Below are 27,290 nucleotides of genomic sequence, written 5' to 3' on the forward strand. Positions count from 1 at the left end.
GCGCGCGCCCGCGCTCTCTCCCCGTCCACGCGCCCATACGGTCGCGCTCTCTGTCAATCATTGCTCGAGCTCTCCCTCAGTTTGACCCGTGTTTTCCTCTCAGTCCTGCGGGTGGCTCGACAGCAGCAGAGCTTCACTTCTTCTGCTTCTTCTTCTTCAGACATATGGCCGAGAGACCTCACGATAAACTCACCTTTACGAGACGAGTGCAGCTTTAAACGCAAGACTCGACGAAACACATCGAAAGCGACCTATTTTAGTGTACAGAAGTGCGCGGAGGAATAAGCAAGACAAAAAGCAACACGTATCCGCGGGGATTTGAGTCCTGTGAGAGAGAGAGAGCGAGATTGAACGAGAGAGAGAGGGAAGAGTTTCTCCAAAAGTGGAAACAGACGCTATTTTCCCTTTTCACAAGGAAGACTAAGGAATTATGAGGAACGTTTGGATGATATTAACCCTCGGCTTGACAGCCTTTCTTTCGGGGGAAAGGGTGAGTTTCAACCGAGAACAATACGGTTTTCTGGGGGGTTGTTAGTTGAGCGTGAAGTCAAACAGCCACGTTATAAAGTAACCAGTGAAACATTGTTTCTCTGTGATGATTCATGCGCTACAATGTGTCAAATGATTCGAAATGTATTGTCTTGGATGATGTAATATGTCACGTATCAGTTTCGTGAATCACAGCGGTGTTTTTTAATTCAGCTTCGTATTGTTGTTTTACATACAAAGTAGCAATAACGCACCGATTTGTGATTTAAAAAAATAAATAAAATAATTATATATATATATATATATATATATATATATATATAGTGTTAATAGGAATATAGTTGAAGTAAACATGAACGATATTTAAAAATACTGGTAACAATTTACAATAAGGTTCATTAGTTAACATTAGTTAATGTATTAACTAACATGAACTACATTTGTTACAGTATTTGTCAATCTTTGTTAATGTTAGTTAATAAAAATCCAGCTGTTCATTGTTTGTTCATGTTAGTTCACCTGATGTTCACAAATACAACCTTTGATTTTAATAATGTATTAGTAAATGTTGAAATTAATATTAACTAAGATTAATAAATGTTGTAGAAGTATTGTTCATTCTTAGTTCATGTTAACTAAGGTAGTTAACTAATGAACCTTATTGTAAAATAATTAGTCAAATGTCTGTAATATTTGCGTTTGATGTTTCTGACAATTTTGGAAAATGTGTAATGAATCTTGATAGTTTTTCACTGTGAAATGAATGAGAAATAGCCTATATAGTGTTGTCTCCACTTCACCAGTCACAGACTCTATAAATCCTGCCATAAAACCACTAAATTGGGTATAAAGGGTTTTTCCTCATAGTGAGGAATCCAGACTAGCAGTTTTAGGATTGATTAAACGTCGTTGTTGAATTTAGATGAACGCCAGTGGAAACTATACATTTGTAAATGTGCATTGCTGAGCTAAACCTTAAGATTAGACCGCAAACCTGAAAGGCACCCATTTTGTCTGTAACCCCAGACATTTCTCGTGTCCAAAGTCAAAATGTGTCCGACTTGTGCTTAACGTGACCAGGTGCTTCTAGAGCAGCTCAACATGCAGGAGCTGTAAATCAGACGCGCGCTCACACACTTGGCTCGGTTTGCTGGAATGTGAACACATGCAGTCCTGGATGGTTTTCTCTCATCAGAATCGAAGACGAGGATGGAATATGTACAGTCAAACCAAACTTTATTCAGACACCTTCAACATTTCTCACATTATCACAGTTTATTCGCTATAGTTTAAAATATGAGCAGAACTCAGAGTTATGAACTCAGTTGATATTTGACTGGTTTTGTCCGTCCTTCTGTTAGACTGTCTCACACATGAATTATGTTGAATATCTGTCAGCTGTTAAATTTAACTACACAATTAGATAATACCAGTTTAGCTCAACCAATCACCAAGCAATGCTTCATTTTGTTCAGTCTGTGTGTAAAAAGAGCATTAGCAATTAAAGAAAACACACTTCAGCAAAACATGATCAGCTCAAAGTGTCCCAATCAGTTTTGGTCCCAAAATTTTATAAATGTCACTGGTAGTCTCTGTATGAAGAATATTTGGGTATAATTACTTAATTTTTCTATCCTCACTTACAGAAATGAACTATAGTGTCCTGATCACACTAGTGAAACAATATCAGGCATGTGAATAATCTTTGGTTTGACTGTATGTTTGGAGCATTGCGAGTGACATTCATTAATGTGTCGCAGGAGCTTGATTGCATTTCTGTGTGCCTGCTTTATTATACTGTTAATTGGCAGCGCATCTGATGAACGTAGATCCTGAATAAGCCAGTAATTTTCTGACGAAATGCCAAGAGGGTTGGCACTCGCTTTTGTAATTCCATGGTTGACTGGCATGCTGGTTTGTATTTGTACGATCTCCTCCCATTGATGTGGACCTCACTCACTCACCACGGCCTCGAGGCATTTACTGTCAAACCTAAACGTATTCAGACACCTTCAACATTTCTCACATTATCACAGTTTATTCGCTATAGTTTAGAAAATGGTAATAAAATATGTTATGAACTCAGCTGATATTTGACTGGTTTTGTCCGTCCTTCTGTTAGACTGTCTCACACATGAATTATGTTGAATATCTGTCAGCTGTTAAATTTAACTACACAATTAGATAATACCAGTTTAGCTCAACCAATCACCAAGCAATGCTTCATTTTGTTCAGTCTGTGTGTAAAAAGAGCATTAGCAATTAAAGAAAACACACTTCAGCAAAACATGATCAGCTCAAAGTGTCCGAGTCCGAATCATTTTTGCTCCCAGTGTCACTGGTAGTCTCTGTATGAAGAATATTTGGGTATAATATGTCACAGTTTACTTTATTTTGCTCTCCTCACTTACAGAAATGAACTAATAGTGTCCTGCACACACTAGTGAAAAAAATCTATATAGTGTCTGAATCATTTATGGTTTGACTGCGAGGGTTTTCTATCCCGGCATCATTTATAAAGAGCAATTACAGTTATCTGGCCTGAAATCTCCAGGATGATCCAGTGTAAACATAAAGCACTGGTGTGTCTGTGAATATGGCGTTGAGAATGCCTCTTCTGACTCTGAAATGGCTTGCTTTGGACCTGTCAGAGTTTGGTGTGTTTTCTGTGGCCAGATGTTCCACCGTGTAATTTGCGTGATGTTTCGGTGGGATGCGTGAACACTGTGTGAACACAGATCTATCGTCTGAAATAGAGATTTAATGCAGTTAAGGTCACTGCACGCTTGTCGCCTGAGACGGTTTCAACACAACCAAGCGTTTAGAAAGAGACGCATAATGATCACCACTGTCTTCTTGCCATGCGAACATGCTTTTTAAATCTGTTTTGTAACTAGCTAAATGTTTGCCAACACTATTTTCAACCCATTTTATAGTTTGTTTTGCCACTGTTTCACATTATACCCAGTGCGTTTTGATTATATAATGCTTACAATTAATCCTTGTGTTATGACATTTCGTGACTTTTTCTCATGTAGGATCATGAACTTGCATGCAAGGTTTCCAAACGCTGATGTGTAATTTTGACACATACATACACACACAATTTCTATTTCGGTTTTGATGTTCGTGTTCATGTTTTGAACATTCACATGTTTGAATGTTTTAAGGCAACTGTACTGACCTGAAATAATAATATTTCTTGGTTATATATTGGTATTTTACTCTATGGAGCTAATAATGAGCTTTTTCCCAGTTATTTCAATAGGGAAAGATATATTGTCAGCCACAGATGGTAAAAATGAGCTATCATTTCTATTTAACCTATTTTGTTTTTCTTGAAATGTTGCGACTTTTTCCTATTTAGTGTCACGAACATGCATATAAAGTTTCAACACGCGGATGTGTAGTGAAATATGCATACATACATTTTTACACGACTTTGATGTTCATGGGTCAATTTGACCCATATATGAAACTGTACAGACACAAAACAACAACATGTCTTTGTTGGATGTTGAACCAGAGCGTGTGTTATAGATCACCGTATCACAAATGGAGAATCTATCGCTATTTATCTATTGCTCTGTCATTTCTTTTGAAAAACAGCCACCAAATATGAAAACTAGAGTCTGAAAGCTTTCAAATGATATAGTTTGTCAAGATTACTTTAGATTTAGACTTAGATATTATTATAAATGTATAATAGCAAACGTCCCACAGTTTTATAGTGTGATTTATGTGGAATTGCACTGAATCCAAACTGACCCGCTCCAGCAAGGCCGGACCCAGAAATCGAAGGGTTAAATGAATGAGAATGTTGATGAAGAGAGACAGTTGAACACTGAGCGTATTCTCACGTCTCTCAGATGAAACTGTTTTTCCATTCCTGATTAGCAAGGTCACTTCCGCACAAACCCTGCGCACTGAAAAATGTACTGAGTCTGCGAGATAAGGGCCCTGAAGTGTTCTGTAAATATTAATGGTTTAGGGAGGAATATTGGCTTATGAAAGAATAATAGTGTAACATGCTGTGGCATTTGGCAGATTCATACTTAAGTTTACAGGCTTTGATTGCAAGTGATAAATGAAAACACATCCACGAATCCTCAAACAGTGAAGTCTTCAAGATGGCTGAGTGTTACATTTGCTGATATTCCATTAGAGGAATAAATGACATTTTAAAATATATTTGAAACAGCTATTTTGAATTTGTAATAATATTTCACAGTATTACTGTATTTATAATCAAATAAATGCATAAACACATAAACTGAAGCAAATACATTTTTTATCTGATAAGAGGACATGCGCATAAACTACACATTTACTCAATAAACTCATGTGGCTTTGCCTCAGCAGAGGCTGTGATTGGATAACTGGAGTAACCAGCGGACCAATGGCGTCGCAGCATCTCTAATGTTGGTTTGGTGGTTCTGAAACGTCTGAAAGCCTGATTGCAGAAACGTACATTTTATTATTGATATTTTGTGCCAAGGATGGAAATGCTGCTTTATTCGCAAATTTTCAATGCAATATTCCAGTTTAATTCACAACTTTGGCTGGAAACACAGCTAGTGGACATTTTTATGCAGTACAAAATACAGTTATTTTAAAGTAATATTTCACATTACTGTTTTTACTATTTATTTATTTTTTCAACTAAATGCAGCCTTGGTAAGCAAAAAAGGCATAAAAATATATATTTTTTTAAATCTTACTGACCCTCAATTTCTAAACGGCAGTGTAAATGAGGATTATTTTGTGCCAATTTCCCAGAAAGTGACGATTTTGTTCGAATGGAAACGCTACTTTATTCACAAACTTTAAATGTGAAATTCCAGTTAAAGGGGTGGTATAATGCCCTTTTCACAAGATGTAAAATCAGTCTCTGATGTCCCCAGAGTGTGTATGTGAAGTTTTAGCTCAAAATACCCCACAGATATTTTTATATCGCATGTTAAAGTCGTCACTTTTTGAGGGTGAGCAAAAACACACCGTTTTTGTGTCTGTCCTTTTAAATGCAAATGAGCTGCTGCTCCCGGCACAGGGGGCGGAGCTTCAAGAGCTTGTGTCATTTTACCTCACACACACACACACTGAACATTTCAAAAACTTTCAGCCTTTTATGTTCAAACCGAAGTCAGACAATAGCCGCTTTTCCACCGAAATTACCCGGAACAATTTGTCCCAGGAACTTTTTTCCCAGGAACCTTTTTTGCCCCAGACCGGTTGCTTTCTGCGTTTACACCGCGGTCTAAAGTACCGGGAAGGTAAACTGCGCGCAACTGCTCCTCCCAGTCTGCGACGGACAGTAATCAGTTTTGAGCGCCACATTTATAAGTATGGAGGAGATTCAAACTGTGCTGCAGTTATTGGTTTACTAACGAGGTAATTAACATAACAAAATAGACGAGCACTGATACTAAAGCGTGTTCAGAAAGCTCGTATGCGTATAAAATTAGACAAGGTATGTTGTGAGATGACTGGGACGAACGCGCTAAAATTTCCTTTTGCGCAAATACGCTTAAAAAAAGCCTGAACCCCGTCTATCAATCATAAATAGTGACAGTCTTGTAAATAGTTGTTTGTTACCAACCTCAATGCGCTATTCCAATCCTGTTATAGTAAATTTGTAACATGGTTTGCCTTGCAATAGATGACAATGTGTAAACATAATGACTTAATATTAAAAGCTGTGTCAGAAAAGAGACGAGCACTGATAAAGCGTGTTCAGAGCTCGTAATGCTAACGTTAGAATTGTATGTTATCAGCTATTGCGGACATTGGCCGTGAGATGGCTGTGACGAACGCGCAGAAAGTTTCCTCTTCCACAAATACCCAAATAATAAAGCCTGAAACTCGTCGCCAGTCCCCCCGTTTTTTTTATTAAATTCCATATTTGCAGACAGACAACTTTACTGCATGAAGCCACTTTTTAAAAGGGAGGTTAAAAATAAAGAAAATGCTGCGTGGAGTCATCCAACCAAAATGCGGCGTGAACACAACCAATCAGCTTGTGCAGCGCACAACTCCCACCCCTGAAAGTTCCTGAACTTTGAAAAAGTACTACCTCGTGAGCAGGGACTATCGGAGGGGGAAATATTTACCCGGAACTTCATTTAGACCCTGGTTCCTGCGGTGTAAACACATCGAGTACCAGCCCAAAGTTCCTAGTTCCTGGGGAAAGTTCCTGCGGTGGAAACGCGGCTAATGATGGAGAGACTCCAGAAGAAGAGACAATGTAGAAGCAACAGGACATTTCTGAATGGTTAGTTGACGAATTTATGTAGCTGATGTGTAGTTATCTTCTAGTCACTGATTAGCATATTCTGTCTTGATAATCTATAAATCGTGTTCTGGGGGCGGGGTTTATGTAAATTCTAGGGTTGGTGATGTCACTAACCCAGGAGGAAGCTCGTGTAGTCTCTACCAGCCGTTTGTTGTAGTCCTTAAAAAGCGATTTCTGTAAAAGCAAATATCTCCCTTTGCTTTGAGCTTTGAGTGCTGTAACTTTGCAGATGTTGTTTATGCTCAAACAGCAACATTACACACTAACTAAAGCTAGAAAAGTCAAATCATGATCAACCACCCCTTTAAATTCACAAGTTTCGATGCAAACATAGCAAGTGTAGTAAAAAATACATAAAAAGCAGTTATTTTAAAATACTGTTTTTTTTTTATTTTTTTTTTTTTTAGCTAAATGCAGCCTTGGTAAGCAAAAAAGACATAAAAACATTTAAAAATGTCTGAACAGCAGTGTAAATGAGGCATATTTTTCCCTTCTCCAGCGTGCATTTAAAGTGGACACGTGGGAGAAAGCCTCGCATCCCTCTCTTCCCTGCAGGGACTCCTTTTTTAACTCTTCCACATTGCATAATCCTTAATGGTCTCCGCAGGCTTTCGGAAAGTAAAGGAATCCCAGAGTGCTCTTGTTTTGTCATCAGCCCTGCCGTCTTCTCCTCTCCCTGCAGCGAAAGCTCGTCATTATTATTACCCTGTCTTCGGTTACTCCAAAGAACAGTGGCATTATTCTTTATCTTCTTTCCCAGCAGATGGAAAGAATGAAGAGGCAGAGTAGGGCAGGGGAATAACTCGCTGTGCTCTGATGGCACATGCCTTGTGCTTGTTTATGTCGGCGCCGCAAACATCTGCATCACGTATGTGCGTTCGTTCGCTTCAAAGCCGCTCGGCTCAGGGTGGTTTTCTCCTCTGAGAGTTGGAGGCACTTCTTTCACAGGGATAAAGTCATGCATACCAGTGGGAATCCACACACAACGCGAGCGCCTGAGCGAGAACTGGAAGTGTTACTGTAGACAGTAAGGAGCCTCACGGGTGCAAAGCCGTGACCCAGAGCCCCCCCCCCCCGACGTGGAGCGAAAACACCCTCGGCGCGGCCATTTAAAGCGCACTCCTTTCTTGCTCTTTATTAGCTCAGCAGATGGAAAGTTCCTGTGGAGGATTGTGGTTGAAGAACAGTGGTTGGAGTGGACGGGGTTCTGCTTTCACACTAGAGCTTTTGGAGCAGACGTGAATCTGTTTGACGTCAGAGTTCGTTTGGTGTGAAAGTGGTTTTTAACCACGCTTGAAAAGTAGTCCGAGGTTTATGTGAATTCATGCAGTTGGTAGAAAAAAATGACAAAACGGCTCATTTATTCGGTTTTGAAAATGAAAAAATGAGAGTTCGACTTGATTTTGTTTTTACTGGTTATATTTTCTACCCCTGAATCCAAAAATATAAAATCAAGCCGAATTCTTTCTCTTTTTTTTATGTAAAAAAAAATAATAAAATGAATAAATGAGCCGTTTTCTCATTTTCTACTTTCAATTTTAAAACGAATGAACGCAAATACATGGACCGTATTTAAACCCAATCCCTAAATCACAGAAATTGTGTATTAATGCATCTTTGTATATTCATTATTGTTGTAAAATGTGCATATGTTCAGCAAGGATGCATTAAATTGATTAAAAGGGACCAAAAAAACATTTATGTTATATGAAGTTTTATGTAACAAAGTTCGGGAGGAGCACGTTCATGTAATCAACCAATCAACTCAGTGTTAATAAAGCTTTTCCTCACCTTCTGTCTCATGACAAGTTTCTCAGCATCCCTCCACCACCCCATCACCTCACACTCGGCTGGGTCTGCCCCAGTATAGGGGGAGTACTCTGGGTTCGGGCTAAATCCCTCCCCTGGACAGCAAGCCAAATACGCATAATACTATTAGATTTCATGTACGTGTGAACTCGTGAAATATGTTTCTATTTCGAAATGCTGTTCTTTTGAACTTTCTATCAATCAAAGACCCCTGAAAAAATATGAAACCGTTTTCAACACTGATAATAAACGTAAATGTTTCTTGAGCATCAGATCATCATATTAGAGTGATTTCTGAAGGATCATGTGACACTGAAGACTGGAGTAATGATGCTGAAATCACAGGAATAAATTACACTTTACTATAGTTTCACAGCAGTTTTGAATTGTAATAATTTTTACACAATAAATGCAGCAAAAGAGACTCTTCAAAAACATTGAAATCCCCAAACTTTTGAACAGTAGTGTATTTCTTACTACTGCTCGGTTTTGAGAGCAACTCGTCTGTGGGAGACAGAAGTTTCGGTGGTAAAAACATGAATAAAACAAAAAACGCAGGTGTGTTTTTGCTACGATTCGTAGTTAAAGTGGTAAACAGCTGCTTGTGTTCGCAATTATTAAATACTATTTATGGTTGAGACCCAAAAGTACAATGTAGTTCCTGAACGTGTGAGATCCCGCTATTCAGAAGCCTTGGTTGTCGCTCTTTGCTGTCTTTAGAATAGGAAAGCTAAAGTGAGACGCCATCTGTGCGCTGTAGTGTGTGTTTCTCTGTAGTGTGTGTTTCTCTGTAGTGTGTGTTTCTCATAATCTGATGCTGTGCACGTCTGCGATCGATCTGATTCTGCTAGAAATAAACGACTCGAGTCAGTTGTGATTGTGACTGAATTCTGTTTGTTTGCTCATAGAATAGCAATATTCTACTCTGGAAAAGATCAGCAGGATCATTTCAGCCTCACACTTTTAATTTTTTATAATTATCTTATGTTAATGATTACATTTTCTGAAAATGCCAAAGATGTGCAACATAAATATTTGCATTTCTAACTAATTGTTTTTTGAACAGGATTTTAATTAGCCTATATTTTCTTTTATAATAAGCAGGATCGTTTTACTATCAAAGGCCACATTTTTATTTTCCATAGTCATTATTTTTAACGTTTATTTTCCTCTAAATATAGTGATTGTACACTGAAAAAAATGATTAGTTGAATTGAATTAAAAAAAATGTATGGTAAGTGGTTACAATTGATTTTAGCTACATTTAAACAAAACTTAATCAATTTTAGTTCAACTTAATGCATTTGTTTATGTAACTAAAATCAATTGTGTGCAACCACTTACCATAGAAAATGGATTAAATTCAACGAATCATTTGTTTCAGTGTATTATAATGTACTTTCTGATAGTTTATTCATGCCTCCTGCTGAAGAATTAAAAGATATATTGTGATTTTTCATTGGTAAAGTGCTGTCTGTAAAGTCCAGATAGTTAGAAGAGTTGCACAGTGTTTTGATGAACCTGTGAACCGCAGGTCCCTCTGAACAAAATCGATATTGCACCACTGACACTATATCCATTTTCTTTTAACTGTGTTCATCTAATCAGACCACGAGTTGAACACACGATTGCGGCCGTGAGACGAGCGGCCCGAGAGCAGGTTTTGTTGATCTTTAATCATTGTGGTTCAGAAAGCATGCTGACCCTTCGGGAGTTTTGATGCATTAATTCGACAGCCCCACGCGCCGCTGTTAATCTGCCCTAATGCACTGCTAACACCCGTGTGTGTGCTGAGAACGGCTCTCCAGCTCTTTCTCGTCCGTCACACTGTTTAGATGAGAAAAGAGCCGGTCCAAATGAGTGGCTTGTCATTGTTCGCACAAATGAAATCGACACGCTCCGCACTGGACCGGCCTTCGAGAACCGGACTGTGGAAAATGGTGCTGTTCTGCCGTTTCACAGCCTGTAAACATACTTTATCCATTAAACATGAACGTATTATGCAATCATAATACTAATAAAGAGATAAAACTTTTTGTCATCATTTACTCACCATCAAGTTGTTCCAAAGCTGTTTGAGTTTCTTTCTTCTGTTTAACACAAAAGAAGATATTTCAAACAGTATTTTTGACTTCCATAGTAGGAAAAAAATACTATGGAAGTCATTTTTCCCTATAGAGAAGGCGTTTGGCAAGAACCTGAAGTTCAATATAGATTTTTTCCAAGAGTTTTCTAAAACTTCAGGTTAGCGTTCGGCATTCAGGTCAGTGATTATGAGGACTGATTTTTTTATTTTTTTTTCATCATTTAAAAAAAAAAAAAAAAAAATGCAATTCTATGCTGAGCATGTTTTTAATTAAACATTTTTCTTGAGGGGATATAAAGTAAAAAATGTCAGAGTGATAAAACATCTATTAAAATGGCAGATAATTTAATGTTTTTATGACAAGGAAAGGTTAGTTCAGGTTGTTACATTTAATATGCTGTGACTTCATTCCCACAAACTTAAATTAAGCAATTAATAACTCATGTTACTTGTGAAAAAAAAAATATATATATACAGTGCAATGCATAAGTTAATACACCCATGCTAAAGTTGACTAAAAAGAGGAATAAAAAATCATATTTTGGAAATTGAACTTAATGCCTTAATTTAAAAAATGAGGAAAAATCCAACCTTTAAGGACACCAATTTTCTTTGTGAATGAATAATGTATCGTAAATAAATAAATGTTCTTCCTTAAAATACATGGTGCATAAGTTAGTACACCCCTATGTTAAATTCCCATAGAGGCAGGCAGATTTTTATCTTTAAAGGCCAGTTACTTCATGGATCCAGGATACTATGCATCCTGATAAAGTTCCCTTGGCCTTTGGAATTAAAATAGCCCCACATCATCACATAGCCTTCACCATACCTAGAGATTGGCATGGTTTTATTTCAGTTAGCCTAAAAGCTAGTTTGATTTGCATTGCTCTCAATTATAACTCTCAATAGTACTGTGCAAAAGTCTTAGGCATGTTAATAAGTAGTAATTATACGTATTTTTATGTAACCAACAAATATCTGATAAATTAATTTTGCACCATTTTGTTGGAATAAATTTATATATATATATATATATATATATATATATATATATATATATATATATATATACAGTGCTATGCATAAGTTTAGGCAACCATGCTAAAGTTGACTAAAAAGAGGAATAAAAAATCATATTTTGCAAATTTAACTTAATGCCTTATTTTAAAAAATTAGGAAAAATCCAACCTTTAAGGACACCAATTTTCTTTGTGAATGAATAATGTATCGTAAATAAATAAATGTTCTTCCTTAAAAAACAGGGTGCATAAGTTTGGGCACCACTATGTTAAATTCCCATAGAGGCAGGCAGATTTTTATTTTTAAGTATTTTTTTTTTTTTTTTTTTTGGATACTATGCATCCTGATAAAGTTCCCTTGGCCTTTGGAATTAAAATAGCCCCACATCATCACATAGCCTTCACCATACCTAGAGATTGGCATGGAGTACTTTCCATAAGATCATCTCTCAATGCAAATCAAACTAGCTATTAGGCTAACTGAAATAAAATCATGCCAATCTCTAGGTATAGTGAAGGCTATGTGATGATGTGGGGCTATTTTAATTCCAAAGGCCAAGGGAACTTTATCAGGATGCATAGTATCATAAAAAAAAAAAAAAAAAAAATACTTAAAAATAAAAATCTGCCTGCCTCTATGGGAATTTAACATAGTGGTGCCCAAACTTATGCACCCTGTTTTTTAAGGAAGAACATTTATTTATTTACGATACATTATTCATTCACAAAGAAAATTGGTGTCCTTAAAGGTTGGATTTTTCCTAATTTTTTAAAATAAGGCATTAAGTTAAATTTGCAAAATATGATTTTTTATTCCTCTTTTTAGTCAACTTTAGCATGGTTGCCTAAACTTATGCATAGCACTGTATATATATATATATATATATATATATATATCAAATGAATTAACCATCACAACAATATAATGCATGAACAACCGATACTTATTTTGAGATTTGCAAAAGAATACATTTAACAGTGTTATTAAATTATTAGTGTTTTACTAGATTAAATTTAAGTTGATGGCCAATCTAAATGTAAAAGTGGGGGGAGATGAGCAAGCACAATTATCCAACATCCATCGACATATTTGCCTGATACTTAAAAGATTCCTAACAAAGCCTTCACTTTCTAATGTACTTTATTTAGATAAATTTAGCAGCATTTTTCCATCCATGCTCATGTGTGACCAGGATTTGTCGAAAAACCAGCTGCAAAAAATGAAACAAGTCTTTCTGAGTGAGTCATTGAATCATTCACTTAACAGATTCATCCAGTAATGAAGAAGTGAAGTCTTCACGAGTCATTGAATCATCAATTCAAACAGATTAAATATCTTTAAATAAACCGCAGCAATAGACATTTTGTCAGAACCTCTAGCAAATTACATGTTATGTTGTTTAGTTGTCTATTCAGCATCGTGGGAGAAAAACTGTGATTCATAATTTATCCAGAATCATGCAGCTCTAGTTTGGATCATATTTCATAAAGTAAATTGATCCTTTCTACATACATCTAGTCTTCCTGACAACAGAAACGGGAGGATTCTCAAAGCTTATGGCCAAATTCAAATTCATATTTCATCATTATGTAAATAATTCAGCTTCGGCCAACAGAAATAGGGCCCGTCCCAGAGCTTGTCTGTGCTTTAAATCTTTGATGATGAGCAATAGGAGGAAGAGGAGGCGATGGCTCGTCCCGTTAGACAGAGTTTATCAGGACATGCGAGACTGTTGACAAACTGCACCACAAGAAACAAGCTTTGAATCTCTGCCAAACCTCACACACACTCGCATACTCTCTGCTGTAATTCAACAGGAATGTGTGTGTGTGTGTGTGGTTTGAACGAGTCGCTTTTTTCCCAGTCCCAGAAGCATTGAAAACCCCTTTCACCATATGGCTAAGCAGCCTTCAAAACAGCACTGAGAGCCAGTCTGGTCTAATCGTCTGATAAGGCTCATTTTGGTCGTTGTATGGAAACACAGAAACACTTTAAAGGCACAATTGATCGCTAAAGCTAGATGTTTGTCAGGCTAAACGGTAACAGAAAGAAGTCTAGTGGCGACCAAAGAGAAACCACCACCACCACGTGACGCTTCGGTTTATTAGTGTACACAACGCAGAGTCAACATTATGCCTTGTAATACTGGCCACGCTAACGTTTTTCCATGAAAGGGGCTGAAATATGTCAGTGATCTCAGGACTGAATGTGATTTGCACTGTCAGTGCAGCGTGAAGAAAGAAAACAAAGCCAGTATTGGCTGAGGAGTTTGACGACGGAGATAGAAAGCAGGAACAGATGCAGAGAATCAACAAAAGGAAACTCGCAGCACCAGATAGCGATGTTTAATGTCCTACAGCGCCTATACGCAGGAACAGAGGACACATGCAAGTCATCCTGAACGTGATGGATGGGCCAATAACTAATTAAGAGTGTCCACAAAGAAACATCTATAGTTTAAAACACATGTGCCAAGTGCTAGCAACATGCTCTTTGTATTCATGTTGGTTTCATTTGGTTTTGAAAACGTTTGTATCTTTTTTTTAAACGTTAAATTAAAAAAAAATTATTCTTCTAATAAATAAATGGAAGTACACATCTTAATCATTATTCCTTAAAAGGTTTGTAAATATATTACATATACATTTTATAATAAAATATATATGTAATGATTAAGATGTGTACTTCCACTTATTTAGTAGAAGCTTAAGAAATATATTATTTTATACATATACAGTACTGTGCAAAAGTCTTAGGCATGTTATCATCGAGTCCGTCTGTGATTACATGAAGAAACTGAGACAGACTAAATCCAGAAGAACTGCGGGAACGTCTCCGAGATGCTTGAAGAACCCTTCCTGTAAGCTACAGTGCTGTGAAGAGCACTGGCACTTGTGTTAAAATGCTGTAAAGTGAGAATGCTTTCAAAAATAAAATCACAAATTGAATTTATTTCTGATTTAACTTCTATTAACTAATTCAAATCAATATATGGTGTAACGACCCTTTGTGTTTAAAACGGCTTTTGTCCAGGTACACTTGAGCATAGTTTTTCAGGAAGCTTTGCAGGAAGGTTTCTTCAAGCGTCTCGGAGACGTTCCCGCCAGGGGCGTAGCCAGGACATTATTTCTGGGGGGGCCAGCTTGGGCCAGTCTTTTATTTGGGGTGGCACTTGATTTTCAAAAACTACTATTTCAAAACTCACTCAGAGTAGCGGTTTTCCCGTGGCTCGTCAGGCCATAAACAATGGATTGAACTTCCTTATGGACACTAATAATGTCTTATTGATAATCCATGTTATTGGGATGGGTGCTTAGATCAGTGGTTCTCAAACTTTTTACACCAAGTAGGCTACCACCTCAGAAAATATTTGGCTCTCCAAGTACCACCATAATGATCAATATTAAAATACAGTAGCGTAGTAGGCCTAACTATTCAGCTACAGTTATGCACAGCTAAAAAAACAGGCAGTTTTATTTATAATAAGAATATGTATTGTTGTCAGCCACTTAAAACATTGTAACAACACAGTTTTAACATCAACACTGCACTGTGTGCACTGTTACACAGGTCATTTTTTTTTGTTTTGTAGCGTTTGCTGCTGCTGCTGCCTTCACCGGCGCTTTCAAAGTTGCCACTGTTGTGTTGTTAGCAGCACTAGTGCTTGGTTCACTCTCATCCTCTTCAGTTCTTGTATTTGAAACATTCTCCTCCTGATCCAAACTTTTCTTGCCAGATTGAAGCCACAATAGCAGTTTTGAACTTTTCATAATTTAACAATCCACCTAACATTCATTTATATTTAACACACTTAGTTAAGTTAAAAAAAATCAGCTGCTCCCAAGCGTAAGCTTTTCAAGGCGACCGTTATAGATCGTATCACTTTGTTTCCATGGTGACGTGTCGTCACACGACCACAATCAACCACAACCACTCAATACATACTGATGATCTGCTTTTATTTATTTATTTTATTCAAAATATTCACAAATTTGTTAGCTAAAGCATTAAATCGCCTTTATAATGATCACGTTAGTTGAGAAAAAAAGAGCACAGTTTGAATTTAGCAGTTGATCACGTTCTACTCACACCGATGAGATCGAAATTCAGTGTTTCCTCTGCGTAACGTTACCACTAGAGAGAGCCTAGTACCACACGGTACCACACTTTGAGAACCACTGGCTTAGATAACGTGCGAGTGCGATGTGTCATGATTATGTGAGGGGTTAGGGACCTTAACATGAGACGGGGATTTTTTAGTGCAAATGACAGAAAGACACAATATGAATTGTCATTTTTAGGCGATAATTTATTTATGTAAACCATGGCATTTTAAGTGCAATATTCAATTTATTTTTCATAATTGTCTTTATGTTCGTTTGCTGAGTGAGTTTTCAAATCTGCGTCACTCATCGGCGAAAGGTGGAAATAGAGTGTTTTAGTCTGTTATAAACAAAGCATGCATACCTACAAACAAACGCAGACACAAAATATGACGCTCTCTTCTATATTCACTCTAACGGTAGTATGATGTATCTTTCCCTGTGCCTCAGTGGTGAAATCTAAGCTTTTTTGCGCCAGAGACCCGTGTCCGAATCCCGGCTCTGGCGGCAGATGAGCTTTCTTACGTACAGAAAGCGAATCCGCCCCTCGCGCCCCCCTGTTCACTCGGCGGGAGTCAAGTATTTATTTATGAGTATTTATTTAAACTCAGGAGGGTTTTTTTCTTTAAATTAAATTTATTTTCCCCCTCCACAGACTGGGGGTGGGGCCGTGAGTTTGGGGGGGCCGGCAGGGGGGCCGAGCCTTGACCAGTGGTGGCCCCCCCCTGGCCACCACGTAGCTCCGCCCCTGCATATGTTTCCAGTGCTCTTCATCTGTCCACTGAAAAGCATATATAGGTTTGTTTGTTGCTCTTCTAGCGTGTGTCCTGATTTGTGAACCCGATCCGATCCAACTAAGCTCTTGCATGTGCCACTATAACCCTGATGCTTTCGTAAAGCTCTAATAATCCCTAATGCAACTTTGCATGTGTGTGAAAGAGCAGCGTGGCGTTTTATCTAGTGCACAGTCTGAAAACTTGACCTGCTCTTTATGATAATAAGCTACACCAGAATCCACCGCTTCTCTTAATTGACTGATGGATGAAGCGAAACGACAGATGTTTTTAGCGAGGCCACTTCAAGTAAAGGCGTTTCTGGAACAGAAATTGTAGGTTGTAACAAGACTGTGCTTTTAGTTTGTGGATTAGCCCAATATAATGGGATCAGTAATCACCACCTGTTGCTTTCTCCTGCGTCCCTCTTTCTCTTTATTAATATGTTCTACACCTTTTCTCTCCGACAAACCAACACAGATGGATTCCTGCGCCAGAAAAGCATCACTTCACCCTGCAATCTAATATCCTGCTGTTCGGCTTTCCATCGAACACTCGTACGAAATAGGACAAGGAGACAAATCTTTCACATTTCATTACTTTTAAGGTCTCGTTCTGTTCTTTTTCACCTTTCAATTTTAGGGAAAAGTTTTTTTTCCCATCCCCCCCTCTCTTCCCAAATGCCATGGCCTCCTGACTCCCTTGAGGACAAATCCTCTTAAAGGCAAAGGTTGGATGGGAATTCAATTGCGACAGAGTGAGGATTGGAACAGATCAGCCACTGAAGCGTCGAAATCGCCTCCAGCTTTTATCTCTGCAAGATAAAGGCCCATTTGCAGTGTCCAGTGATGAACAACTCTGGCAGGTCATCGGTTTTGATGCCTATGTAAACGGATGAGCGGAAAACAGTTTGTGTCAGCACAAACTTTCAGGAAAGAACTCCCACTTTTCGATTCCTACACTATTAGTGAAACTTGACTAGCTTGCACTTAAAGAGGCACTGTTATGTCTTGATTTAGTTTTTAAGGTCTACTAGAATAGGTTTTTATGAAAAAGACAATGGGGTACCCTTTCACAAGTCTTGATGTAGTTTTCAGGCTCTACTAGAACAGGTTTTCCTGCTTGAATGTTGATTATTTTCCTCATATTCTCCATTGTTGCAGCTCCTCTCTTCCCAGTCTGTCAGTAACGCTGTCTCTATGAAGCCCCTCCTTCTGAAAAGCACACTGTGCTCTGATTGGTCGGATGGAGCAGTGTGTTTTGATTGGTCGAGCGCTTCGAGTGTGTTTGGGAAATGTCCCGCCCCTTACCATAACCACCAGTTTAACACACTACTAACTAACTCAACCAGGCCCCGCCCCTTTATTCTGCGTATTAATCATTTAAATGAGGAATATTGTGACGTGTTCATTCCCGGAAGAAACTCAAGACTGGAGGCGTTTCAGGAGTTCAGAAACACTGACACTGATATAGAGAAGAACTGGAGCTTTTTCATGCTCAAACAGCAACACTACACACTGAAGAAAAGCTGAAGCGTAATAGGTGCTCTTGAACCGCATGAGTCCTGAGAGTGTTAGAAAACAGGCATTTCTCATCTCCTTAATGTTCTTAGGAAGACATTGTGGCATTGTCATGTCTTGCCCTTTGTTGCTTTTCCGTCTCAGACTCTTGCATGATGGGGTTCTCCAACCACTGAGAGGTTAATGAGCTGAAACTAAAGAAGCCTTGCGGAGCTTCCGGTCGGAGTGAGACGGGACAAAGCATCCCATCCACTTTCAAAGCCGTTCTGATGAAATCTGGATTAGATTAAACTTTGAACTGGCAGCTAATTTATACATCATTGTCCCTCAGGCGGCTTGAGGTTTTGGGGTAGTTTGAGCACAAAGCCACGGCCTAATGCTGATGGAAACCAAGCCTTTATCAATGCAGACTCTGGGAAACATGGAGCGTTTGAAGTGAACTGGGGTTTGTGTTATCTTCAATCTCACAATGCCACTTTTTGACCCTCAGTCCCGGTGCATTATGGGAAGGAGCTAATCATGCCAGATCTTAGTTGCACCTCCTTTTTTTTTTTTTTAGTAGTGTAGTGAGATTGTTGTGACGCGCTCATCTCAGTGGCTTTAATATTACATCACAGATGGATCGAGCACAATAGGCCTTTTATCTTAGATAATATGTAACTAACAGTTTTACCTTTGTCAAGGCCCTTTCAGTCAGTGTGTTTAAAAGCGTATGACACTTTCCTCATAACAAATTGCAGTAAAATAAGATTGCACGGCACAATACTAACTCATTTTTATATTTATATTCATGAAATGTTAAGCTTTTTTCTTCACGAATCAGCAAGGATGCGTTCAATTATTTAAAAGTAACAGTAAAGACATTGAAAATGTTACAAAAGATTTCTGTTTATAATAAATGCCATTCAACTTTCTATTCATCAAAGAATCCAAAAAAAAAAAACTGTTTCCACAAAACTGTTTCTTGAGCAGCAAATCAGAATATTAAGAATGATTTCTGAAGGATCATGTGACACTGACGACTGCTGACAATTCAGCTTTGATCACAGGATATAAATTACATTTTACAATATATTCACATAGAAAAGAGCTATTTTAAATCGTAATAATATTTCACATTTTTAACTGCATTTTCCTTATCAAATAAATGTAGCCTTGGTGAGCAGAAGAGACACTTTCAGAAACATTAAAGCAATCTTATCAACCCCAAACCTAGAACTATAGTGTAGGTATTTTTTTTATTTACAAAAATGTTGACTTATAACACTTATACAACTGTAATGTAATCCTAAAAAGCAATGTACAAGATTAACGAATGTAAGATTCTCAGTGGCAGCGCAGCATTGTCCCAAAAGGGCGAGAGACTATTCGTTCCAGTGGCCTGAATCTCTCTCACTCATTACAGCTGATAGTTTAACCCTGTTTCTTGACCCTGTTTGTCCGCTGATCACATATGCTTTCGAGATGCCATCCTCCCGGGTTCCTCCAAAGACACCACCTGTGTTTCTGGAAACCTGGGGGATTTGCCAGACATGTTCTGGCTTGAAAGGCGTCATTCATCGTCTCATGATGCAGTGCCAACACCGAACAGCCTGAGTAAAGGTCCGCTCAGGAACATGTGTGTCTTATCCTTTCTTACATATTCATGTGGACACGTGCTTTCCTTCTGCTTCTCCTGGTATTGAAGTGTTAAGTGTTTGGTATGTGATTTGTTTTTGTACTGTAATAACCAACCCTTATAGTAAGTTGATAAAAAATGTGTGAAGAAGTCCATGAAATGCCTATTAATATTGTATACATTTTATAATTACTTAGTGATGTCCGGCCTGGGAAAAGCACTTTTGGCCACTCCTGTAATTAACAAAAAAAATTGTTGATTCAAAAATGCAAAACTGCAGAATTCAATTCAAACCTGAAATTAAAATGTTGATTCAAACTGATAATAATTTTCGAAAGGTGAAGTTTGTAGCTTCAAAGCCTCATTGGTTGGCCAACCAGGTAGTCCCGCCCCCAAACTAACCTGATTGGTTGATCTAGTTTTCTTCTGGAATGCAAACAGAACATATTTTAAATGCACTTTTCAGGGAAATCAACTTTACGACGGACCCTTTATACATTTCCAGGGTTCTCCGAAGCAGAAATCGTCATAGTTGAGTGAACGTTTGAAGCAGTGAACTGGAGACGACAGCAAATATGATTTTTGTATCCATGAAAGAAAGAAAAAATCCACAATAACGTTTCCACAACTTTCCAAAAGAGAGAAAAAACGATTGAGAGATTGATTACAGCCGTCAGAAGAGAGATGATGTGGATTTGTTTTACTATGGAAGCTTGTTTCTGCCACAGAATAAAACATTTTGTATCTCGCAATTCTGATTTTGATATAAAGTCAGAATTGCAAGATATAAGCTCGCAATTGTGAGAAATAAGCTCACATGTCTGACTTTTTTTCTTGCAATTGCGAGTTTATATTCCGCAATTCTGACTTTAACAAGCAAATTTCGACTATATCTCGCAATTCTGACTTTTGTAATACGCAACTGCGACTATATCACGCAATTCTGAGATAAAAAGTTGGAATTGTGAGATAAAAAGTCGCAATTACCTTTTTTTGAAACAAGCTTCCATGTATAACACAAAGTATAGCGTTATAAATATATATAATTTTTTTAATGTATATGGAAAAACTTAATTTGTGATGTTGATAACTGTGGAAACGCATCATCACAGTCTGTGGAAAGGATCCATATCTATATATTAAACTAGAATAAGATGCTTCAACATTGAAAAACGGACACTTTTAAATCACTCCTATAAAATAATCTAGCAGCCTCTCATAAGGATCTGGCATGTTCCTCTCAAGCATTCTCAACAAGCAATGTTGTGTTTAAAAGACGTATATTAGCCGTCCAAACACCGCCCAGACGTCAGACGTCAAAATTTGGGCTGTCAGTGAAAATTTAATAGACGTCTAAACCATCGCCCAAGAATAGACTAGAAATGAAACCAAACACCTTGTAATCACTGCTGACTTCGCTTACATGATGGAATATCATACAATCTTGCAAGTTATTTTGGCAAAAACGACATGTAACACAAATTCAAGGTTATTTTGGCTAAAAGTGTGTTACTTATAGCCGGACTATATCGTGTCTACAGTCAAGTCACCTTCATTTATACAGCGCTTTTAACACTATAGATTGTTTCAAAGCAGCTTTACAGTGATAATAGGAGGTTACAGTAACAGAGATTGTTTAGGCTTTACAGCAGCTCTAGAATAAAGTTATTGTCCAGCTAAAGTTAGTAAGATCATTAGTTGTTAACTAGGTTAGTTAACCTAGACGGTGACCTATTGCTTGCTGGGTTGGGATGTCTTTCAGACACTGTCGGACTGAACGAGACTCTGCTTATTCCCACTAATGCCGTTTAGCTGCTGTTTTCTCTGCGGAGCTTCAGAACGAGCCGGTTCAGTCGAAGCATCTGTTTCCTCAAACATCCACCTTGATCCTCGCGTTCTCTGAGCTCCTGTGAGAGAAGCTGTACTCAGCTCTCATTTACTGTCTTGGCAGATTCATGTGTGTGTCGGTGCAAACCTGAGCTGTTACAGCACCTTAAAGAGCGGCTCGGGGAAACATGCTGTTTGTCACGTCGAGGTCAAATGTCAATGTGCTGCAAACGCATCTAGACAAAGCACAGAATTACATTTAAACATGTTTTTATAGTACAGCTGCACGATCAAGCCTTAAAACACCCATGCAATCTTATTCCTAATGTATTCCTATACATGAAACAGCTTCACAAACTGTCTTTTCAACCACACAGTATTATTATTTCTGTTATAATACAAATTATGACAGAAGTACTGGGGTAAAAGTTTATAGTTGGGATATAAACACTGATGTCTACTTTGGCTATCAAAATATAGCAAATCATCTTTTGAAAATGACTTGACGTTTCAAATAATGATTGTATCAATTGCATCGTTACACCAGTAGGGGGCGACAAGTGACTGTTAAAAAATGTATTTGTCATTGAATCATTCATGCAACGGATTTGCTCAAAAACGCTGATTCATCCAGTAATGAAACAAGTGAAGTCTTTATGACTGATTCATTGAATCATTCATTCAACAGATTTGTTCAAAAACGCTGATTCATCCTGTAATGAACCAAGCAAGTCTTTATAAGCAAGTCATTGAATCATTCATGCAACAGATTCATTCAAAAATGCTCATCCAATAATGATTCAACAAGTGAGTTATTGAATCATTCATTCAAACGTAATAAAAAAAAAAATTCAATTTGATTCAATATTTATTGACTTCAGCAATTAACATTTCGTCCGGACCTCTAGTAAATGACGTTATTTTGTTTAGTTGTCTGTTCAGAATAATGGGAGAATCGTGATATCTTTTTTTAAACAAAACAAATTGTGATTCTCAATTTATCCTGAATTTTTCTGCCTTGTTTTTTACCAAACATTTACTCAAGCAGTTTACAAAAAAGATCACGTAATACAACGACAGTAAGTCTGGTGAAGTTGAGTTCAGTGAGATGATCATTTCTGCTGTGCTCATGCTAATCGCATTATTAGTATCTGTTTCACCAAAACCCTGTTATGCGTTTCAGATTTTTGATGTGGGGTTTTTATATTAAATAGTGTGTAAAAGTACATCTCAGTATGTCTCAGCTTTTTTTTGATGTTTAATATGCATCTCAATATATTTGAATTTGCTCTGAAATGCATTTTTAAATCATAGAAGTCATTGTTAATTCCCAGATTAAATGATCAAGTATACATCTCTATAAATGAACATAAGGAAGAATAATTTAATTGGTAACGCTTACTAACAATGAAAAGTATATCTAAAGCATTTATTCATCTTTTAATAAATTGACTAATACATGATTAAAATCTAAAGTTGGATCTGGTTACATTAATGAACTTGAACTAACAATACACAGTTGTATTTTTATTGTTATCAAAGATTAATAAGTACTGTAACAAACCTATTGCTCATGGTTAGTTAACTAACCTTAACTAATCGAACCTTATTGTAAAGTATTACCTTTGTAATATTGTAATATATTTCTATAACTTAAATATCATAAAAACAGCAATATTTTAGATTGAAAGATTCTACATATTCCTAAGCATTTTAAGTGATTGCATTAATTAACCATTGTTATGAAACGGTTATTGTTAAACTGATAAACTGAACGGACACTTAGAAAGAACAGATTTTCATAACTTATTCAAACTAGTGAAATATTTGAAACGGTTCCAATACTAATTTTAGGTTTAAATAAGGGACACAATTAAAATATTTCTTGTCTTAAAGTGCATAAAAATCATTGCTATTTTGTACATTTTTACATCAGCAAAAATATTGTAAACATTTAATAAATATATGATATTTCAACCTGCCCTTATCATGCATGAAAGAAAAGCCTTCTTTCTATTATTTTTATAATATTGTATTAATTTTGTGTGTTAAACCTCCACACGTGATGTAAAGTAAGGCTTTAAGTTGTGTTGATTGTTTCTCCTGGAGGCAAACGGTGATTTAATCATAGTTTTTTTCCATCAGTCTCTGAGACTCGGTTTGTATTCATCCCTCATAGCGGGAAGAAATGCAGATTCCTGAGAGGTGTTTTATGAACTCAAATCCCTGCGAGGTTTACACACTCGTCCCATTTCTTCTTTAACCGGAGGGGACAGAACTGCTACAAATCAATCCATAACTTTATCTGCTTTAACTTTAACTGCAAATCTTTATTCAACGCGTGACCGGGAGCACATTTCCCAGCATATAGCATTTCACAGCTCACTCAAAAAACAAAAACTGGGTCGAGGAATCACCTGTCAGAATATGCCTGGAAGATGAGAGCAAACCACCATGATCACGATCTTTAAATCCTTTAAAATACAGTTTAAGAGTTCAATTTTTCATTTCTGACGACGGCAAACTGGACTATGGTGATATGGATATTTGCTTGGACAAATATGACCTTGGGAGTGTATATTGGCAATCTTGAAGTTGTATTGTGCTTTATTATAGATCAGATAATAATCTAGAGGCTGTACACCTCCGGGCAGATTGACATTTGTTTTTGTTTGTCCTCGAAACCATGGAATTGTTATTCATTTTCTCAGGGGAAGTCGTAGAAGGAAGTCATAGCCGAGGTATTGTGCATCTGGAAGGGGGGATTTTTTATTTTATTTACAAAGCTAGGATAATTTTAGTTTCTGTTTGAGTAGAACAGAGTAAAAATATTTACTTTCAATTTATTCATTGTGTCAAGTTTTTGTATTTTCTTGACATATACCTTTAAACATTTTAGGAAATATAAGGGTTTTGTTCATATTTGTTGATGTTATATCTTGCTTAAAGGGATAGTTCACACAAAAGGGATGCGTGTATGAAAAATAAAGGTTCCTTATTGGCATCTGTGTTTCCATGAAGAACCTTTAACATCCGTGGAATCTTTTCATTGGACAAAAGTTTCCATTGAATATTAAATGTTCTTCACACTAAGAAAAAAAAAATTTATTTTAAGAACTGTTCACTGAATGGTTCTTTAATGGCATCAGTTTTTTCTGGAACCTTTATTTGTAAGTGTGTATTGAAGAAGTTTTTGATTTGTTTTAGTCCATAGAATGAAAGTCAACGGGGTCCAAAACAACATTGGACCCCATTGGCTTTCATTGTACGAGCAAAAATCCCCTTTCAAAATATTTTTTTCATTATGTTCCCTAGAGAAAAGGTGAGGGTGAATAAACTGTCCCTTTAAGGGGTTCATATCTGCATGTTTTTGTCATTTGAGTGGTGCTTTAATTAATTTAACATGTATTTCAGACTTTTTAATCCATTAGTCTTTTAGTCCAATCACAAGATGAGAATGTTCTTAGATGACCTTACATTCATGATAATTCTGATATGCAGTCTTTGCTTTAATGTGAAGCGGTGGCAGAATGCTGTCAGATATCGTCAGAGCATATTTGCCCCGTCACAGGATCGGGTGTTTACGGCCCCGGTCAGTTTCAGGGGCCGGCGTCTCTCCGGCCCTTTAAGAGTGCAAGGCCAGGTTACAGGCAGCAGAAAAGATGGCCAAGAAGCCTTATATATGCTTGCACATGTAAGCTTTAGCTATGATCTGCCTAAAATTACTGCTATTAATGTCTGCATTTGATGCATAACCTTAGTTTGACTTTTTTGATGCACTTTAAAGTAGAGATGCAGCAACGAATCGATAATGAAAATAATCGACAACAAATTTGATCATTGATTATTCGTGTCTGTGTGTTACCGCAACTCGCCGTCATGTGCTTTGACAGACGTGTATGTTATTTATTGCTTTCAGAGCATAATTTAGAATAAAAGGTTATATCCTTATGGAGTTTGAGACGCGCTTGACAATGTTTACTGTGAACGGAGACGCACGTAACCTACACACATGTAAATTATATATTAAACACGCAGGGCATATATTTATTTAATTGAATCACATCCTTTATGAATTAATAATAGCACTATGCTATATATATGGTTTTTAAAGTCCCCCTGTGGTGGAAATCCAGCTTTTAATGTTGTTTATGTCTGTGGTGTTTTTAATCTGCTTTAAGACAAACCATGTGCAAATTCATAAGTCGACACCATTGCTGAGTATTTTCTCCTTAAGTCCCCCTGTAATCAGTAATTGTATCCCTTAAAACAAAAATTCGTCATGCCTTAAAATATCTTGAATGTAACTCGACACCCTTGCCTCATTTAGTATGCGCGGTTCTATGAATATGCAAATGAGCCCCGCCTCCACTCACTCACTCAGCTCAGAGATCCACTGGTTGACGATCACACGTTGATCTGATTGGTTACAAGGTAGTTTGTGACGTCAGAAACACCAGCGATTTCAAAGCGTGTTTTTGAGACTGTCTTTGGTTCACTGCAGTTTTAAGGAGGAAATACTCAGCAATGGTGTCGACTTATGAATCTACACATGCTTTGTCTTAAAGCAGATTAAAAACACCACATAAACACATAAACAACATTAAAAGCTGGAATTTCACCACACGGAGGGATTTAAGATTCCACATTGTTTTTTAGGACAACATTGGGCATGATGTGGATGTCGACAGATAAATCGATAATCAAAATAATCGTTAGTTCCAGCACTATAAAAAGTGCATTTTGTTCATTGAAACTCCCGATTAGACCCTCACGTTTTGCATAAGGTCCGTCAGAGTACTTTCTCTGTTGCTGCAGAAGTGTTTGCCCCTGCATCTACGGCACGGAGACCCTTCGTATCTTTACATGGGGCATTAGCCCAGGAATGTGGCGCCGGCCTGCGTATGTCAGACTGCAGTTTGTTTAGGAATCTGAGAGCGTATTAATCTGTGCTGGGCCAGTGCACTGGCTTCCCTGCCCAACATGCTTTCACGAGCACTTTTCCCGAAGAGAGCGCGAGCTGTAGACCAACGCCTGCCAGAGTAGACCTGCTGAGATCTTCAGTCCCAGTTTTACGTTCACTTTGATTTGTCGGTGATAAACGGTGCTTTTTCAGCATTCTCAGCAGCAGCTGTCTGCGTTTTCTATTCAGTTTTTAGAGAAAATGCTTTATTTTTTGCATTCTGTGCTTTGAAATATGAAATGGACTATAAACGTCACCGTTTTCTATTCAGTTTTAAAAAAAAATCTTTATTTTTTGCATTCTGTGCTTTGAAATATGAAATGGATGGACTATAAACGTCACCGTTTTCTATTCAGTTTTTAGAGAAAATGCTTTATTTTTTGCATTCTGTGCTTTAAAATATGAAATGGATGGACTATAAACGTCACCGTTTTCTATTCAGTTTTTTTTTTTAATCTTTATTTTTTGCATTCTGTGCTTTGAAATATGAAATGGACTATAAACGTCAGCGTTTTCTATTCAGTTTTTAGAGAAAATGCTTTATTTTTTGGCTTCTGTGCTTTGAAATATGAAATGGACTATAACCGTTACCGTTTTCTATTCAGTTTTTAGAGAAAATGCTTTATTTTTTGGCTTCTGTGCTTTGAAATATGAAATGGACTATAACCGTTACCGTTTTCTATTCAGTTTTTAGAGAAAATGCTTTATTTTTTGCATTCTGTGCTTTGAAATATGAAATGGACTATAAACGTTACCGTTTTCTATTCAGTTTTTAGAGAAAATGCTT

At 37.3% G+C, this 27,290-nt stretch overlaps 1 protein-coding gene across 1 annotated transcript in view; it reads left to right on the forward strand.

Moving 5' to 3' along the window:
- The window catches only part of sdc2 (syndecan 2), a 43,518-nt gene continuing 16,228 nt past the window's right edge, over positions 1 to 27,290 (forward strand). Inside the window, exon 1 of the mRNA XM_084424108.1 lies at positions 1 to 490. Within this exon, the coding sequence (XP_084280234.1) occupies positions 431 to 490 (60 nt within the window). The 5' untranslated portion in view covers positions 1 to 430. The remainder of the gene's footprint in view (positions 491 to 27,290) is intronic.

This window comes from Rutilus rutilus, assembly GCF_951802725.1.
Source record: "Rutilus rutilus genome assembly, chromosome: 11".
NCBI lineage: Eukaryota > Metazoa > Chordata > Actinopteri > Cypriniformes > Leuciscidae > Rutilus > Rutilus rutilus.